This window comes from Eubalaena glacialis, chromosome 19, assembly GCF_028564815.1.
Source record: "Eubalaena glacialis isolate mEubGla1 chromosome 19, mEubGla1.1.hap2.+ XY, whole genome shotgun sequence".
NCBI lineage: Eukaryota > Metazoa > Chordata > Mammalia > Artiodactyla > Balaenidae > Eubalaena > Eubalaena glacialis.
In genome coordinates, this window is record NC_083734.1 from 16,659,631 (window position 1) to 16,679,436 (window position 19,806).

Sequence of the window (19,806 nt, forward strand, 5' to 3'; positions counted from 1 at the left end):
TCTATATATCCATATAGATAGCTATATAGGGCAGGGGAAGGCAGTCTCTGGATATCCTTATACGTCCACTGCCCAGCCCAGGCCTGGGCCTTCTGGTTCCCGCTGCCCTGTCACTAGAAGCTTCTTCTCCAGAAGGAAAGGGGAAGCAGGAGTGACTGGCCACTCGTGCTCTGTGGATGACATGCTGCAGAAGGGTGTGACTGTTGCTCTCAGTCTCTCCAGAGGATTAGCCAGAGGAAGTGAGCCCAAGTGGCAGCAGGCGGGATGTAATCTTGTGGGAGCTGGGAGAGGTACTGGAAAGGCGGCTGAGGGAAGCCGCAGGAAGACAAGTGGCATCTGTCTTGTCAGCCTTCGGGTGTGGTCCCCCGGGGTGGGGGAGGGTTGTGCTTTTGCCCCTTGTCCATCTCCCCTGCTAGATCCTGGAGGCCAGGCACGTTGCCCCCTCACCTTTTTGGCCCTTACTGACATGCTGGTACTGATCTCTGTAGCATTTGGGGTAGCAAGATCCCCGGAATGTCCCCTCTGACCAAGAACATGTCCTCTTCTATTGCACCGGGGTGAATGTGTTCTCTCCTAGTGGGCACTGTGGGACGAAGGTGAGGAGCACGGCCTGGCAGAGTGCCTGGCAGGTGGTGGGTGTGCAACGCAGAGTTCTCAGTGGCTTCTACCATCAAGTCTCTGCTGTTCCTTTTGTCTATCATGCTTTTCCCTGCCCACTCTCATGTCCTCATACATACGGGCCCCGGTTTGAATATCGTTTCCTGAGGGAAGCCTTCCCTGGTCCTCTCAGACCATGTCAGGTCTGCACCTCCTCCTTCTCCTTTATAGCTTTCATCAAGACTGTAATTAATTCGTTATCTTCTTATTTCTGCCGTGCTGGAGCACCTGAGAGCAGTGGATATTTTTTGAAGGAAAGAAGATGGTTCTGTAGTCAGGAACTGGTTTCCCATTCTCTCTGTCCGGGTTCCCTTGTTTAGCTCAGTTTGGGTTCCTAGAACCCTCCCCGCTGACTGTCCTTGGTGACTTGTCTGCAGTGTGTTAGGACTTTGTTTCTTGTGTGCCTGGACCCTCGGCATCCCTCACACGAGTGGAGGGGAGATGGGCTCTAGACAGCCAGGAGCAGGGGCCTGGGGAGGAGGATCCCTGGGACAGCCTGCCAAAGAAGGCACCAGGCATGGGTGAGAAGCAGATTCAGGGTCACATGGGGTCACACAGTGTCCAGCCCAGGGGACCTTGGAGGAATGTGCCTGTCTTACTGGCTGCAGGTCTCTGAGGGGGTGGAATGTGGCCTGACAGGGCTCAGGGCGCCTTCTTTCCTTCTGCTTTCCCTGGGCTGCCTGTGTGCTGGAATGTCGGCAGGCTGGGAATTTTCACAGCAAGGATTTTTCCCAGTCAGAGCGACAGATTCCAGCTGGAGCCTGGGGACAGCTCCCGCAGGGGCAGGGGCTGCCGGAGAGGGCGGGGGCAGATGTGGGGCAGCCCCAGCTGCTCTGCTCTTGGGGCCTAGACTCGGTTCCCATCCTCTCTGGGAAATGCAAACATCTGTCTCCCCATTGGGCCAGGCCAGGGGGAGCCTGGGCTTCTGGAGCTGCGGGGCTCAGGAGAGGCAGTGGGAGGCCTTGGGGACCAGAGACTCAACCTCAGTGAGGCGAGAACGTGGCTGGCCGTATCCCACAGGGCCTCACTTCCTCCAGACGGTAAGTGCGTCAGGAAGGGGTGCTGCCTCGGATTCCATCCTCAGGTGGGGCAGTGCCTGCCAGACCCAGGTTCTCAGGCCTGTAGGGGCCACCCAGCCTTGGCAGGAGGTAGCATCGCTGAGTTTGTCACCTGTATCCGTCCTCCACTCTGTGGGCCACACAGCACCTCCGGGGCCTGGTTCCCTCTCTTAGTGACCTTTCCAGCCCCTGTGCCCTCTGCCCTCTGCCCTCTGAGCTCCATTCTGCTGGCTCCTCCCTCCAATTCCCATTTCTGCAAGGAGCTGACTCACTTCCTCCCTCCCTGCCCAGCTTCTCTCGCTGCCGGGCCCTAGGACAAGCGGGTACCCACAGGGAGGGAGGTTTGTCACAGGGCACTTCCTGGGCTCCCTTCTCTGGCAGCAGGACTGTGAGGCTGCCCCGGCTCTGGGCAGAAGAGGGCTGCAGGTGGGGTGGGCTGGGGAGGGGCCTGGCTCTGGGCTGCAGGGACCAGGTGCCAGTGTCCCCCAAGCCTTGGCACACTCGAGGCAGGATGTCAGGAAACCTTGAGGAGCACCTGCTCCCTGTCACCCTGTGGGCTTGGTTCTGTGGAGGAGAAAGGCTGAAGATGTCATCACTGTGATCTGGGAGCCTGTGCTTTCTCTAGAACAGAAGACATCTGCGAAAAGATAGATCTCAGCCCGGAGTGGCGTGGGCTGGAGGCCAAGCGGTGACGGCACTGTCAGGCAGCATGAGACGGTCATGACTCTGTGACACCCAGTTTCATGCCCAGCCCCATCCCATCAAGGGGAAAGTGTCTGGAGAGTCCGGTGGAGCCTTCCGGGGACAAGGCGAGGGGAGGGGTCTGATACAATGTCCTTGTTCCCGCTGGCGGCCTGCATCCTGTCCCTGCCCACCCACAGGTCCCTCATCTGTGGACTGGTTTGGTTGTGGAGCCGCCTGCAGAAGCACCGGCTTCAGAGCAGTGAAAGGTTTCCTCCCTGGGTGGGCTGGCATCTTCTATCTCACCTGGAGCGGTCCAGGCTGTGAGAGCCTGTGTGCCTGGCGCTTCAGGCACAGGGGACCCAGCCTGTGCTGGGCCTGGCACAGCCTTGCATCCTCCTCTGCAGGCGGCCTAGGTTACCTAAAGGACACAGGCACAGGGTAAGGCTGAGGCCCCACTCACTTGTCCATGCATCAAGATCAATAGAGGCGAGAGGGAAACTGGGCGCACCGCCTGAGAAACCTGGGGGTACGGCTGTGGGCTGTCTGCCTGGAATCAAGTGGCCAGCAAAATCCTTATTCCCCTTAGCACGTGGCTTTGCCTGGAGGAGCCCCCATTTCTCTGGCAGCCTGCAGTGATCCTGATTCTGGCTTCAGGATTTCTGGACAATGACAGGAGTCTTTTGTTTAGATGAGGTTGGGGGCGGCAGGTGGGAATGAGGCCTAGGCTTGGAGAAGGTGAGGGGTACCAGCCTGAACACCTTGCTTGGTAAAAGGCCCTCACCCTCCGTCGTGGGAGGTGAACCACCCTGCCTAGTCACACGGATGCCTGTCTGCATTCCTCTCCCAGGGCTTCTTTATTGTTTCCTGCCCCCACCCATCATTTCTTGGCCCTGACCTGGGGAGAAGAACCAGGCTCTATGACGGGACACCCAGCTTGGAAATGGCTTGGCACACGTACACACACACACACACACAGCAGAATTTAGTCTGGGTTGTCCTTTTCACCCAGACACTTCCAAAGCATTTCTGCCATCAGCTTCCAGCCCTTCTAACCAGCCCTCACTTTTTCTGTGCAGAGGAAGGCTGGCCACAAACCAGAGGACTTGGTTTCTGGGGCAGAAGAAGGCACAGCTTTCCTGTTTTTTATCAGGGCCCTGGGTTCCCCACCCAGTCCCTGTGTCTTCCTTAGATCACTGGTTTTTTTGTGGGTTTTTTGGGGGGCCACGCCATGCAGCATGTGGAACTTCCCCGACCAGGGATCAAATCCGTGCCCCCTGCATTGGAAGCACGGAGTCTTGACCACTGGACCACCAGGGAAGTCCAGACCACTGGTTCTGAGGTCTCTCTCTGTGCCTCTGAAAGAGGAGCCCCTGCTATAAAGGGTCCCCCATCTTCCCTCCCCACCCATTCTCTTCAAAATCCCCAAACTGCAGCTCTTATTGTTGCTGTAGAACCAGATGCTTGGCAAATATAAAGTTGGATGGGAAAGCTGGTTTTGGCTGTACAAACTACTTTCAGCTCATTTGGGGGAGGAGAAGGAAGAGGAAGCCAGCATAGGCAGAAGGGCCCACAAATCGGGAGTTGTGTATGATTGTGTATGTGTTGTTGATCCATTGGTATGTACTGGGCATAGCACAGACTCTGGAGCCGGACTGCCTGGGTTTGAATCCTGGCTCTGCTGCTGACTAGCTGGGTGACCGTGGGCAGGTTGATTTCTCTGTGCCTCATTTTCCTCATCTGTAAAATAAGAATACTAGTACTTTCCTTGTGAGGCTGTTTTGAGGATTAATGAATCAACACATGTAAATCACTTAGAATAGTGTTATTGTCATCATCACTGATCTGTCTCTGATGGCTGAGAAGCACTTGGTGCCTGGGAGCTTGATGGGTCATCTGCCCACAGGAATGCCACAGCCTGTTAACGACCCAGCTCAGCTCATGGAGGGTGGGGTGGGCTTTACTCTTCTCCTTAGGATGGTGCTTTTGCCCAAAGCGCCTTCCAGGTGGAGATAGGGAAATAAGGCCCAGACTGGTCCCTGAGCTTACTCAGGGCCACATGGTAGCCTCAGAGTGGGATTGCTTTGCCCTGGACATCCAGTCGAATCTGTTTGATGCCAGTTTTCAAAACTGTGCTACTTTGCCTGTGATTTCCTTCAGTCAAATTCTTGGCTGATACCAATACCTTTTGACGACCAGACTTCTTTCCTATTTGTTTTCCAGTTGAACAAACAAACTCTTTCTTGTGGTCTCTTTACAGCTTATTGTGTTTCCTCGCACCTGTGTTGCCTCTGACAGCCCATGTGGATTAGGGCTAAGCAGGAATCGAGGCACAGAACAGAGAGGCAGCCCTGACCTGCCAGTTCCCGGGTCTGTTCTCTGCTCCCTCCCTCACACATATGAGCTTGCCCAGATGCTCCCACCTTGGATTTTCTAGCTACTGTAGCAAAAACCTCTCAAATTAAGTGCCGGTGGTAGAATGTGATAGCAGTTGGATCCGTGCCCTGGTCCCTCCTTCCTCCCGGGGGAGCTTGATTGAGCCTCTCTAGCAAGGTGAGCATGCCCCAGAGTCCTTTCTCCACCACGTCCTCCTTCCCCTCTTCCTCATTTGCTTTATCCATCTGGCATCACAGGGAGGTGTCCGGTTATGGTCCCCACTATCCTATGGCAGAACTCCTAACATTCTGTTCAGTACAAGGCTTCATTGCCTTATTTGCTCTTCAAAGTTCAGGGTTCTGCTGGCACTTCTCTTTCTGGGAGCACTAACATCAGATGAGTCCAGCAGCGGGTGATGTGGGGAAGCCCTCAGGCCACTACATTCCAGATGTCTTACCCATGCATGGTCCAGAGACTCTGCAGAAACAAGGAATGATTGTGTGCACTGAGGGGCTTTCTCCCAGGCCTGGGATGCCTTGGGGTGGGGGCTGGCTTCCATTCAGCCTTGCCTTTTCAGCCCTTCTGCATCTGGCTTCTGCTCCCAGGCTGGGGGTTACATTGTGGCTACCGTTCCCTCCCCCACTTCTTTCTGAGGCCTGGGGGTCAAGGCACGGCACATGGGGACAGGAGTCTAAGCAGACTCCGGGGCAGGGGTGGGAGAGAACAGCAGGTGGTCAGGGACAACACCCGAAGGAGTCTTTGGCAAGGATGGCAAGGATGAAAAGGACAAGCTGAAAGGGGGATCCTCTGGACCAGACCTGTCCAGTAGAAAGTTCTGCAAAGTGATACATGTTCGATAGTCTGTGCTTTCCAACTTGGTAGCCATTAGCCACACGTGGCTATTAAGTACTTGAAATGTGGCCAGTGTGACTGAGGAACTGAATTTTAAATTTTATTTCATTTTTAATTTAATCAGAAGCATTCCCTTGTTTCAATTTAAATAGCCACACTTAGCTAGTGGCTACTGTATTGAACAGTGCAGCTCTAGACAGCTCATTGAGAAAGAAATGGTGGGGTGGTCTTGAACCTTGTCTCATCTTGCCGTCCCCCTGGTGAGGCTGGGAGGGTGGTGTTTTCTCTTCCTCTCAGGAAGGAAGGCTTGTCCTCTTGGGCAATTTCCACACTTCACCAACTCAGGAATCCTGATGCCCCAGGGCCAACGGGTCCCTGGCTGTGTGCCACCACAACTGGGGCAGTGCTTCCCCACCTCGCCAGGCATGTTTTCTGCCCAGCCTGGTAATGCACAGGTGCTCACATGCCCCAGTGGATTTGGCCAGGGCTGTTAATGCAGAGGTGGGGGGTTGGTAGGAAAAGTGGAAGCTTTTGCTTCTTCCTTCCTGCTTCTATGAAGATTGGGTCTGTGCTTTATTTTGACTTCAAAGAGTGCTAGAAACAAGCCCAACAGGGGCCTCCAGAGGTGAACACACAGATCCTCAAACATTTATTGAATATCCAGTGTTTGGAGGACACTGAGGCTTATCTAAAGGAGTGCCTCTGACTTTGAGAATAAATAGCACAGGCCTCCAACTCACACCCCGGGAGGCCGTACTGATATTTTATTTAAATTGGTGTGGCTGACCCTTAAACTGGGTTTCCTTTTTTTATCCTCTGGAAATAGAGAAGAGTTGTCGTTTATGTGAAAAAGAGAAGAACAATTCTTCATTATGCTTATTCTCTCCTGTCAGCCAGAGAGGACGGGGATGGGAATATCACGTGTGTTGCATTTAGTAGACTCAGAAGTGCCCCAAGTCTTAGTGGGATTTGGGGCAGGAGGGTGGAGGATGTTGGAAAGCCATCCTCAAGGTTGGCCCTTGGCTTTGGGCCTTGTGGGAGCTTGGCAAGCAGAGGCAGTTTGGAAGTCCCCAGGGGCCATGAGGAAATCCCCAGCAGCTGAGAGTCCTCAGGGAGCAGCAGGCCTACTGGAGCCACCAGTCAGGTGGTCCGTCCCCGCAGGCAGCCGAGACCTGACTTCGAGGGGATGGTCTCCTGGTCGTCTCAGAGAGGACAAGCCCAGACATCCCTGCTTGGGCTCTGTGCCCACGAGATGGTGTGGTGTCAACAGGCTCTGAGCAAACCTTTGGGTGTGCCAAGGCAGGGGCTGGGGGAGCCCAAAGCCTCAGTGACCACCTCTGGGGCAGTGATCTGGGGCTGGCCACTCCGAGCCCACTGACCCTCCTGGATTGCTTGTCCCAGACCTCTCCCCACCACACGGGCTCAAGGCATCCCTGGAGTCTTCTGTTTATTCATGCAGTCATCCATTCATCCATTTTAGTCCATCAATAAGCATTTACTGAGTGCCTGCTATACATAGGGACTGTTTTGGGCTGTGGGGATGGAGCAGTGATGAAAGCAAAGTCTGCGCCGAGCTCATCTTTGCCTCTTCTGGACGTATCCCTCCAGGGTAAAGGGAGAGGCCATCTTGCCGCTTCTGCCCCCTCAGCCTCCAGCTCCCAGGGGGCGCCTCTTGGGGGCGGGGTCGGGAGGGCGACCCCAGGGAGGTGCGATCCCGCGGCCTGGGTGCCGGCTGGCCCTTGAGAAGGGGGCGGCCGCCCTCTGCCGGGCTCCAGCGGCACTACAGGGCGGGTGCACACCGGGCCTCCAGGCGCATGTGCCGGCCGGGCCCCGCCCCCCACTCCGCCCCTGCGCTGGCGGTGGGGCCGTCGGGGCCAGGATGCGTACGCCTCAGGGGTTGGGGGCAGGGCCGGGGGCTGACTCGGCCGCAACCCAGCGAGGCAGCTCCTGGGCAGCGATGTCTGGGTCCATCCCTGCGCGTACACCTTTGGTCTCGGAGGGTTTCCTCTCAGACCTCCTTCCCCTCCCTGCGGCCATCCCTAGGCTTCAAGAGGGTCTGTTCCCTTCCTTTGGGATGCCCAGTAAAATTTCAGAAAAAAACCTTGGTATCTCAAAGGGTACCCTTCACTGTCTACTGACACACTTACACTGTTATTTTATAGGAGAGAAGACATTTCTTACACACCAAAAAAAAAAAAAAAAGGTAATAAAGGATAATCCTTGCCAACAGAGGGAAGGCACAGGTGCTGAGAAACCTTTGAACTGACCATCCCGAAGAATGCATCTGTCTGGTGGTGGGGAGTCTCCAGGAAGCATAAATGCTCCAGGCTCTCCCCAGCCCTGAGAGCATAGTGCTGGAAACAAGACTTCCCCCAACTTCCTTAAATAAAGAGTTCTATTAGTGACACTTTATACATTGCAAATTAGTCATAACACAAGCACTACATAATTAGTATCCATTTATGGAGACAGTGTTTATAGCCCCCCCCACCCCGTTCTTTTAAGAGTTTTGATTTAAAGGGGAACTAGAAAGACAAATGGGGTCAGAGGAGTATTCTTTCATTAAAGTGCTAATTAGAACCTCAGTCTCAATGTTTTACAAACTACCTTCCTCTAAACCAGCCTCAAGAAGTTCACAGTCTAGTGGTAAGGGGATGAAACAAACAAAAAACAAAAAACCCCAAAACAGGCATTGTGCTTCCCCACAGTGTTCACCGTGAGGTATTACACATCATCATTAGTTGCAAGAGTAAACGACTTACTCCTCAGAGCCTCCTGTCTAGCCTGCTCCCAGCTCTGCTTAACCACTTTGCCTGACCCAGTGCCCGAAACAGAGCCAAGGCCCTTTCACTCACCCAACACTACCAACGTGGGAGAGCAGAGTAGTTGAAGTTGTTACTCAATCTGGATATTCCTTTGTTCCCCATTCTTTTCTGCCTGGCTAATTGCACATGTACCTTTCAGATCAGTTAGTTAAATCCAATGGATATTTATTGAACACCTACTATGTGCCTGGTTCTGGGGAGTAGGATGGTATCTAAAGGAAGTAGGAAATCATCCCTGTTCTCCAAGGGGAGAAGGCTTAAGCACATGACACAAATAGATTACCATCAAAACATCAGTTTAGTCATGGCATATACTCATTAAACTTCAATAAATTCAATTACAGTTCCCCTCCCCCACAATCCAAAAGTAGGAGCGTTCCTATGAAACCTTTTGGAAGCTGAAATGGTGTAAAGTAAAGAAGCAATGACCTTAAGGCACATTTTGCTAATGGATGCATATCTAAAAATCGAGATGAAGCACACATACAGATTCACTTCAAAGCTATGACGGTTTGATGCTGAGATGCTGAGTGTAGTTTCTGGGGAAGGAGCTTGGCAGTGCTACCCGGCCTGTGTTCTGCCTCTATAACGCTTGCTGCAAAACAAACACTGGACACTATTTTTGTTCTTAGCATTTTTTTGTAAAAGCGAAAATCCTCTTCAGATTTCTTTTGCTTATCGGAAACAGGTACTAATGTATGCCTTTCGTAAAAGCCAAGTGGCATAAAACAAACCTTCAAAAAATGGAGGATACCCGTATGTGGTTGTGTAGGAAACTATATATTACTGTAGTCTGAAATTGTAACCATTGTATTTTGTATACTTTTATTCAATGCTGTACATGACTGTATACATTATGCTTTCAGATATATAGAATGGTATATACAAACCCATGTGTACTATACTTTGTGAGCAAGTTTAGGGATTTTTAAGAGTAATTTTGACTATATTCTATTTTTGCCTTACCTGCTGACTTTAGAATCTAATCCCACATGGTATGTGACTCCCCTGTATGTAATAGAGCACCGTGTTGAGTATACTCAAGAACCACCATGCATATGTGCTGATGTTTAGGTATAGACAGTGAACACTGTGGTTTTTAATAATAATTTAATCACTACCGACAATTTGCCAGGCCTAATGCTAGGTGCTTTCCAAGTACTTCTTTTTTTCTTTAATAAATTTTATTTATTTATTTATTTATTTTTGGTTGTGTTGGGTCTTCGTTGCTGCACTTGGGCTTTCTCTAGTTGCGGCGAGCAGGGGCTACTGTTCGTTGCGGTGCGCGGGCTTCTCATTGCGGTGTCTTCTCTTGCCGCCGAGCACAGGCTTTAGGCGCCTGGGCTCAGTAGTTGTGGCACACGGGCTTAGTTGCTCCGCGGCATGTGGGATCTTCCTGGACCAGGGCTCGAACCCGTGTCCCCTGCATTGGCAGGTGGATTCTTAACCACTGTGCCACCAGGGAAGTCCCACTATTTTTTTTTTTTTAATTCTCACGACAACCCCATAAGGTAAGTGTACTATTATAAGGCAAAAAGTGGAAAGTCTAAAAAATCGAGTAACTTTCCCTTAGGTCAGACTGCAAGAAAGAGGCCGAGCTGGGATTCAGACTTTGCACTCTGTTACCACGCAGGTCTTGGGTTTTGGGAAAGGCTTCATGAAGGAGGTGGAACTCGAGATGGACTTTGAGAAATGGGGAAGGTGGAGGGGCTGGTGGAGAGGCTTTCATAAGTAAAGGCTCTGTGGGAGATGAGGGCAGGGAGCCGTGGGAAGATCTACCTGAGAGAATGAGAGCCTGGAGTGCTGGGGAGAGGGCGAGGGTGAGAGGAAGTTGAGGGTGAAGCGCTGAGGAGGGCCCAGATCGTGGCTGTCCTTAGAGGGAGGCTGAGGTGCCTGGAGGTGGTCCGGCTGCCCGTGGGAGTGACCGCGTGGCTCCCAGAGCCATAGGGCAGGCTTAAGGACCAGGTCCTGAGACAGCACTGAGCTTTGAGCAGCAGAGGGACTAATGGTGATTATGTGTGAAGCTGAGTGGGTTGCCAGGGCCCCAGTTTCCCCCTCTGAATGAAGAGGTTTCCCTTTTCACTAAGGGAAGTGAAACTGCCCTGAGATGGTCTCCGTCAGTAACACCAAGCATCTCAGAGACAGAATGGACAGGATCTAGTCATCTGAGTAGAAACTCGGAACAGATGGGCCCACGGTTACTACTAGTAAGTCAGACAAGACTGTGCAGACGAAGTGACACTCGGTCACCCAGAAGTCATCTTCCAGGGCACTGCCGAATGGCAGGTGAGCCTCGAAGGCCCTCAAGCAGCCAACGTAGAGAACACTGAGTCTGCGTGTGAAAACCCAGGCCTTTCACTCACAGGAGAGGCTGTGTGTTCGCTGACATCCCATTTGTTCTGCTCTGGACTCTTCTATCAGGCTTGGTTATCTGGCTTTACAGCCTTTGGCAGAAACAGCATATAAGAAGGAGGTGAGACTGCTCAAGACAGGCATGCTGACAGGCAGAGTGACAGCCGATGGTCTGGCAGGGGTAGGGGACAAAAGAACTAAACCGCAGATACACAGACACAAAGGGCATCTGGCTTTCCTAACATGGGGGTAGCCCGAGGCTTCAGGTTGACTGCGGTGCCGAGACGGGGCTGGTGCCCTTGGAGAGTGGTTTGGGGTGTTGGTGGGGCAGAAGCCAGGCTGTAAGTCAGGAGCTCAGAGTTTAAGATGTTAGAGATGAGTTCAGAGTATTTTACCAAAGAAAGAGAATCTATAAAATGTTTGTTATTTTTATGATTGGAAATAGTAATAGAATTTAGAAAACTACTTAAAATAGAAAGTATTTTGTCCCTTAAAGGGGGTAGGCTTCAGTTATCTGAAAATTTTGCTTGTGGTGCCTCCCCCCCACATCAATGATCACAGATAGATAATAATTGTTAAAACTTAAGTGAAAACATATGGGCTGGACCCTGTTCTTAGGGCTTTGCAAGTACTAATTCATTTAATCCCTACAATAACCCTATGTAGTAGGCACTATTATTTCCCCCATTTTATAGGTGAAGAAATGGAAGCACAGAGTTAAGTCGTGTAGTTTACTGCATGGAAGAGCCAAGATTGAATCAGGCAGTCTGGCTGTGGAGGCCTCACTAACTTAACCACAGTACAGTGTGAATAATTCCTTTAAAGCAGTGGTGGTTCTCAGAATCACCTAGAGAGGGCTGGTAAAAACATAAATGCTGGGTTTCTGATTCAGTAGGTCTGGGGTGGGGCCCTAGAATTTATATTTCTAACAAGTTCCTAGGTGATGCTGGTCCTGCTGGTCTGGAGACCACATTTTGAAAACCAAAGCCCTTTCACTGACTGAGACTTCACCAATTTCATGCTAAGAGAGTCAGTGCAGCATAATCCTCATTTTGCAGATGAGGGCAATCTAAGTCACCTGCCCATGGTCACACAGCTAAGTCATTCATTCCTTCATTCACTGACTCTCTCATTGATATAACAAATGGGCACCTCTGCACTAGGCCTTATGTTGACCTTCCAGTCAAGCAGCTCTCGGCTGTGGCTGTATGTAAGAATCACGGGGGGAGCTTTTAAAAATCCCAGTGCCCGAGCTGCCCTCCCAGACCAATTAAATCAGAAACTAGGGGGAAAAGGTGGGATCCAGGCATCAGTATTTTTAAAGTCCCACTGGGGATTTCAGTGTGCCACTGAGGCAAGTGGCACCACTGTGTCAAGAAAGCACTGGAGGTACGAAGACCTGTGACATGGCACGTGCCCCCGAAGGGCCAGACCATCTCCCCGGGAAGACACACCACTCCCTAGAAAGCAGAATCACGAGCCCAGCGTCCTAATGGCTTGTACAGCGAGTGGCAGGTAGGAGCCGGAGCTGGGCTTTGGTCATCTTGGGCAGTGCTTAGCAACCTCTTCACAGAGAAAGTAATACTGTTTACAGGACCCACTGGGCTCACAGGACCGGCCAGGGTGACAGGTCTGGGGTCTCCAGACACCGTGTTGGGCATTGGTTAGGAGACAGCTCTGCTCTGGCTTCTCAGCACCCCCGCCCTCCCCTCCCCCTCCCCCTCCCCCGCCCTTTTTCTTTCTGGAAAGGAAGAGGGAGGCAACGACTGTTTCCTTTTTTGCTGCAGAGCTGACAGCTTCTGAGACAGCTTCAAAAGACCTGTCTTTTGGCTCCTTCCCACCTGCGCCCAGCTCCCATTTCAGCCTCACCGGTGTCCCCAGCCCTGGTCTGGGCACCCTGTGGTGCTAGCTGAAGAGCCAGGCCAGGTTTCTCTTCGTGAGGAACACTGGCCTCTCACTGGCAGCCCTCGCTCATCCGCCAGACACCCAAGATTTCCTCTCTGCAGGGCCGAGGCCCACCCACCACGCCCCACCTACCCCACCCTCCTCTGTGCCTGCGCAGTCACTGGCTGTGTGGGAGAGGGATGTGTACGCAGAGCGTGCAGTTGATCCTATGCACGTCCCCGGTGTATTTATTACAGGGAGGCGGCCACAGTGGGCCTCAGACTGATCGTGTGGGTCTCTGCTCCTGCTGGACTTCACAGGATGGCTGTGTTTGCGCACAGTGGGCAGTGGGCCCTGTGTGTTGTACTGGATGTGACGTTAGTGGTTGTCTTGGCCTCTGCCGCAGTAATTAGATGGCTGGGGTGAGCCTATGATTTGTGTGTTCTCAGGAACACTGTGCTGTGATCGAGTGTTCATGCGTGCTGGGGTGTGTGTGTGTCTGTGTGTGTGTGTGTACACGTGAACGCGCATGTGCCTGTCTTGACCCTGGCCTGTGGGGCTGGGGGGCTGCAGGTCTCAAATTCCTCTGCTATTTTTAGGGGCCATATCAGCTCAGCTGTCGGGAGCCTGGGTGTGTGTCAGTCGGAAAGTCTCACCCTCCCCGTCCCTTGCCCCTAACCCTCCAGCACTGCCTGCCCCCCACCCCACGTCCTCACTCCAGGAGCCTCCTTCTCCTCTTCCACGCGTGCTGTATCACCCTCTCCTCCCGCATACCTGGTACCCGCAGTCCTCCAGGCCACTCACTCTCTCACTCTCTCCCACTGGCTCTGGCCAGGGTTGGGCAGCTCTGGACGGGAGGGGCCTGGAGAGAGGGAGGGGAACAGGGGCGGGGCTGCTGCCAGTGCTATTTTGAGCTGCTAACGGAGCAGCATCGGAGAGGAGACTCCTTGCTCTGGCCTGCTCCAGGCCAGGCTATGCGGGTGAGTGTCCCTCTGACCCCCCACCCCGGAAATGTCCCAGGCTCCTCATGCTGTTTCCTCATTTAGGAAAGGAGGGGACTTTTTGTTATTTCCCTCGGGGTGGCTGAAGTAGGTGGGGAGGGAGGCGTGAGGCTGCCTTGGTGGGGAGAGAATTATCCATCCCCGCAGCCTCTACCTCTCAGAGGCGAGGGGCAGGGCTTCCTGGGCCTGACTCATGACTTTGGAGGTCTTGTCCCTGCTTTGCGTTGCCAGCATGGCCCTCCACCCCCTCTTCCCCCTGGTGGACAAGAGAGAGGGGCTTAAGAGGGGTGGCTTTTGGAGTTGTCAGGGATCCCCCTTTCATTGTCCCCGAGAGTGGACTCAGCATGGGCTCCTCCATTTCTGTGGATCGGACACTCGGAAGGGCCACAGATGGCATCTTGGGGAGTAAGTTCCTTAAAAAAGCAAGTGAGGAGAGACACAGCGGCCTCCCAGTCCGTTCTGTTCCCCCACGCCACCCCTCCCGGCCACCAAGGGTAAGGTTTTCAGTTGTGTCAGCAGTTGGCAGAGAGTATGGGCTGGCCTGGTGCGGAGGTGTATCAGGAGCCTGAGATGTGCCTAGGAGCATTTGTATCTCCCTGTGCCCAAGGACTGCCCCGCTCCAGCCACAAAACTGGCACCGGCACCGACATGTGTGGGCGGGCTGGGGGTGGGGCCCGAGAGACTTCTCACCCTGAGAGTGGGTGCTTCCCGGTAGAGCTTATAACTCACCCCACCTTGGGCCTCCAGGTCCCGGCATCAGGTCACAGACTTGGGGCCATGCACGCCGATGGCCAGGCAGTTGGCAAAGTGCCCTGCAGAGGGGCAGTGAGTATGCCCAGAGAAGGGGGGGCCTCCAGCAGGTCTGGCCGTTGGAGGAGGAAGCCCGGGCCTCTGCAACTGCAGTGGCAGGCGGAAGCCATCCCAGCGCACCTGCTTCCTCCAGGCTGGCCTGGCTGACAGTGGCCGCGCGCTTGGCTACTTTCTGTTCCGCCCTGGGTGGGGGGAGGGCTCTCGCTGGAGGCTGGACCAAAGGGGCCAGGGTGTCCCTGCCAAGCTCTTCTCCCCTTTCTCCTCTGGCAGCATGGCCTTTAGGCCAGTCCCTGCAGAGCCCCCCATTCCTCCCAAGTGGCTCTGTATAAAGCTTATTCCAGTCATGGGTGGGTGGAGGGGTAGGCCATCTCTGGAAACCCCAGCTTTCTACCCAAACTGTTGCTCTGGCAGGTGATGTCATGGAAGGACAATGGCACGGGCGAACCAAGGGAGGTGGGGGCAGGGCTTCCTTCCATCCCCTAACATGAGCCTCTGAGGTTCTTGCTGGAGGACAGACCTGGGCATAAGTCCCAATCAGCCACTCGCTGCTATGAGACCTTGGGCAGGTCATTTCTAAGCCTCCTTTTGCTCATTTGTAAAGTAGGAATCATACTAGTATCTACTTCAGAGGGATGTTGTGAGGATTAAATGAGATAATGCATGTAAAGCGTTCAGCACGGTACCTGGCACTTAGTACATGCTCAAGAAAGGCTAACTGTTCTTACTGTTATTTCTTCCCTGCACCTTCATCCTCCTCCACATCCTTAGATTAGTCGGTACTAGGCTAGAACTGGCAGGGAGAGGGTCAAGTGGGAGCTCCCCTCTGTGTTCGAATGGGAAAGGAGAGAGAGGAGGATGCCATGAGAAGCCCGGAGCGTGTGTGCGAGTTGGTAGAGAGAAGAGCTGCCACGTTCCTTTGGCCACAGGCAGCAGGATCTTCTCTTCCCCTAGGCAGTCTTTCTCAGGGTGTCCACTGCCCTCGGGGGCTTGCAGTGGGTGGACATCTGGCATGGATGTCCGTGATACATTTGTCCAGGCTGAGCACTCCATGCCTGAGGGGTGCCTGGTGGGTGGAATGATCCCCCTGGGGGCATTTGTGCACCTGTACCCTCCTGTGAGGGGCACAGAGGATGATAAGTGAAGGGTGGATGGTCCTTGCTCATGATGCAGAGGGTAAAACCCAGCCTGACCCAGCCCCCTGAGCCTTGGAAGCCTTTGGGGCTGAGGGTAGATGGGTCCCTCAGCACATTTCTTGGATTTCTCCTCTTTGAGAACAAATGCTTTTAGCTATTATCTCCTCTGCTTTTTCTTTTTTATTGACTGTTTAGCCATCTTTATAATAGAAATAAATAGTAAGTAACAAATACATAACAAAATAAATACCAAATGTCTCTATTGTGTCTAATTTGCACAATTTACAACATTGTTATGATCACTGTTTGCTTTCTATTTAGGTGCTAGTTTTTTTTGAATGACGTTGTTTTAGGAGGAGTTTTCCATGTGGTTACATTGTCCACATATTTGTTAGTTTAAATGGCAACACAACAGTGTATTGTACTGAAGTAAAGTAGTTTACCTAACCCCTCCCTAACTCTAGGGAGTTAATTATTTCCAATTTAGGGCTATTATAGACGGTGCATTTTTGTATTGGTCTGTGGAGGTTTTCTTTCTCTTCCTTTCTTTAAGTCAGCTCATTGCTTATACATTCCTGAAGATGGGACAGCCAGGCCAGAGGATGATGCATTTCATGGCTATTGTTGGCTCCAGGAAGAGCTACTAAGCAATTTCAGAGTGTCCTGCCCTCCCTTCATCCCCATGGCAATTGGGTTTACTATCTACTTATTGTTGCTAAATTTAGAGATTATACCTCCCTTGTTTTCCCCACGTCCCTGGGAATCAGGATCGACAAGTCTTATTCTCCATAGTTTACAGCTGACAGAAGAGACCAGATGGGAATAAGAGGTTTGTACAGAGAACCCCCATTGCAGGACCGTGAGGCAGCAAACATTTATTTAGTGCCCACAGTATGATGAGTAAAACAGAGTCCTGCCTGTGAGGAAATCACAGTCCGGGGAGTGTTATAGACACACAAACAGCCCCCCAAGATCCGTCCTGGGTGTGAATCCCAGTGCTGCCACTTACCAGCTGGGGGGGCCCTCAGCAAGGTACTCGCCTTCTCAGTTTTCTTACCTAGAAAGTGGGTTTTTGTGAGGATTGGAGGAGGAGACAGCGTAAAGCGCCTACCACTGTGCCAGATACCACAGTGAGTGTTTGGTGAGCATTGGTTTCTCTTCCCTTCCCCGAAGAGAAGAGGCCAGAAGTGCCAGAGAGGGAGGAGGTGGTCAGAGCCTCAGAGAATGGCAGGGTCGTGGTCCCTTTGCAAGTCCAGAAACTCAGTTTGGGCACGTTGAATGCTAGTAAGCTCCACACTATCAATCCGTGCTGTGGTTGGACCCAGACCTCCTGAACCTCAATGCTGACGCAGATCTTAACCAGAGTTGGCTACTAAGGATGACTCAGCCCCTCTGACCCTGCCTAACATAGCAGAAAAGGTGGGCCTCCGAGGGAGCAGCACAGGCTTGCAGTCAGAGCCACTTGGGTTCAAATCCCAGCTCCATCACTTACCAGCTTTGTGACTTAATCTCTTTCTGAGTCTTTCTCCTCATCAGTAAAGTGGGAATAATAATAATTCCCATGTCATGAGGCTGTCATAAGATTTTCATACGAAAATATACGTTAAATATTTTTACGGGGCCCATCTCATTGTAGGTGTTCCATACTCAGTAATTAATGTTGCTGGAAATGTCTGAACTCTCCAGAGATGGAACAGGTCAGGGAAGAGAGGCTTTGGCTTCCAAGCACCCTTGCTCCACAGAACCATAAGTTCTCAGCTCTGGAGGTGACTGTACCAGAGATATGGCCACCATCTTTGGGACTGTGTTCCTTACCTGTTCTGTATTGGATAAAGATAGGTTATTCCTGATCCTAAGCAAATCTTAGTTAAAATCTAGTAATAAAGAAGAGAGGAGAAAGATCCAGGCAATTTTGCACAGAAGCCACAGAGAGAATTTCCTCCAGGGAAAAACCCACATTTGCGTTCAGAGAGATGCTCATCAGGAACAGCTGATGCAAAGGAACAGGCCCAGGTGTAAATGACCTGGAGTCCTTATAGCCTGAGGCTGATGGGCTCCTCTCTGGACACACAGGAGAACTGGAGCAGGACATCAAAGAACGAATGAGTTAATTAAATAAACAAACAAACAAAGTCTAGCATATGAACTGGATAATAGGATAGAAACATCAACAAAGCAAATTTAAAGTAATTCAGTGAAAACAAACATTCTCTGTTTTTTCGCTATTAATTCAGGATAAGTAAGAATAAGAATGAACTAGTTTTTTAACTCCACTGACTTGAACGGATTCTTGAGATGAAGCCTCTCCCTGAGCTGAGGCCAATTTTGCCTGTTGAATTTCAAGAGGACCCGCTCTAGTTTCTAACCCCCAGACGGGGCAGCAGTGCAGTTCTCCAGGCCTCTTGCCCCTGGCAGGTGCTGGTGAGTTGCAGGTAAAAGGCAAAGCCACAGGAGTCCTAGAGCAGCTTCCTTAATCCCCTCCTGGCTCCCAGGCCCGCAGCTTTGGTTCACTGAATTAAGGGCTTGCATGCCTCTCCCCACCCAGCCTCCTAGGGTGCCAGACCTGGAAAGGACTTTAGCCATTTCCTGGACTAGTCCATCCCCTAATTCCACAGAGAGGCCCAGAGAGGTGAAGTGGCTTATTCAAGGGCACACAGCTTCCAAGGGCTCTGTCGATGTTCTGTACCCTACCTTGCCTTCTCTTTTCTCTAATATTTTATTCCTTACTCCTTCTCTGACCTTTTGAGCTTTGTAATCCTTCCCCCTCCACTTCATCCCTCCTTTCCCCTGTGGCCCACAGTCTTTGTCCCGGCAGGTCCTGGCCTTTAGGAAGACTCCAAGTCCCTGAGAGACCCTGCCCCCCATTTCTCCTCTGGCCCAGAGTGCAGGCTACTTTCGGCACCATGGCCTTTTCATCAAGGTTCGCCTTCTGGGAGCAAAAGGAAAGTTGTATTTCAAAACTCTTTATGCTTTTCTTATGTGCTTGGCATGGTGTGTGCAGGCAGGAGACTGGCTTGTGGGAGCGGGAGCTTTGGAAGCTAGAGATGGGTTGGGGCATGTGTGTGTATTTGGGGGCCGAGGAGAATGACCAGGGGGTCCATGAACTCACTCTTCTGTCTGGATGGGCTCCTGTGCTGAGTCAAGTTCCTCCCCTGAGCTCCACCTCTGGTGAGCTGAGCTGCCTTTTGTCCCACTGGTGCCCCTCCAAGTTAACCCTTCACACCCTGCCCACTGCTGCTGCTCTGACTCACCCCTGGGAATGTGAGCTGCTATGCAGGGGCCGCTGGGAATGGCTTTGGCTCTGAGGCCTCAGAACTGGGTCTCCCCAAGTGTGGGGGCTGTGATGGGTAGGGGGAGAGGAGCCAAGAGAGGGGAACCAGGCCAGTTGGCCACCTGGAGCCAGAGGGTGATTCAGGCTGCAGACCTGGGCGTGCCTTTGTGCTGTGCACAGTCCCCAGCTGGGCAATGACCTACAACAGACAGAACCCTTCGGGTGGGGGAGGGGCAGTGAGTCAGCCTCAGGCTAAATCCAGAGCTGAGCTCAGAGCTAGGTCTAGTGTCCCAGACATTTTAGGGGGCAGCCGCTGTTTCCCTCAATGCCTCACCACTGGGGAAAGACCCTTGAGGTCCCAAGCTTGAGCCACTGGAAGGAGGACAGATTTGGAGCTGCTGAAGGACACAGAGTGGACTTGGAATCTGGGCCATCCCTGAGCCCGAGCTAACAGCACTGCGTGCAGTAATGAGTGTGTCTGGGTGTGAACACTTGCTGTCCCTCTAACCTGTATGTCTGGGAGCTAATGCACGGTGTGATGGGGCAGGGGGAGTGGGCAGTGATGGGCATTTGTAGGGGCAGCAGGTGCAGACCTAGACTCTCCCACTCCTCTTCCTTTCCTCTCCATCAGCCCCTCCCTTCCTTTTCTCTGCTCCAATACTAATTTCTAAAGTCGCGGAGTCCACTCTGATGAATAATCGCCATTTTCCCTCTGTCCGTGGCACTGTGTACTAACATTGAAGCTTGAGCCCATTGTAAAAAGCTCTATGGGCTATTAGCTTTAAAACTGCAGCGGCCATCATGCTGGTCAGTGCCCCAGGCACTGCTAATTAGAGCTCAAAATCCGCCATGGACCCTGGTTGCAAATGGAGAGTCCCCCCAGGTGGATAATTAAAATGATTTTGG

At 52.4% G+C, this 19,806-nt stretch overlaps 1 protein-coding gene across 6 annotated transcripts in view; it reads left to right on the forward strand.

The window, feature by feature from the left end:
• MYO18A (myosin XVIIIA) overlaps positions 1-19,806 on the forward strand; it is a 95,036-nt gene that overhangs the window by 20,221 nt on the left and 55,009 nt on the right. The window contains exon 1 of one of the 6 annotated variants that reach the window (XM_061176614.1): positions 13,621-13,665. The exons of the other annotated variants lie outside the window; for them this stretch is intronic. Coding sequence (XP_061032597.1) covers positions 13,660-13,665 — 6 coding nt within the window. The 5' untranslated portion in view covers positions 13,621-13,659. Of the gene's footprint in view, positions 1-13,620; positions 13,666-19,806 lie in introns of those variants that run through there. 6 annotated transcript variants of the gene reach the window in all.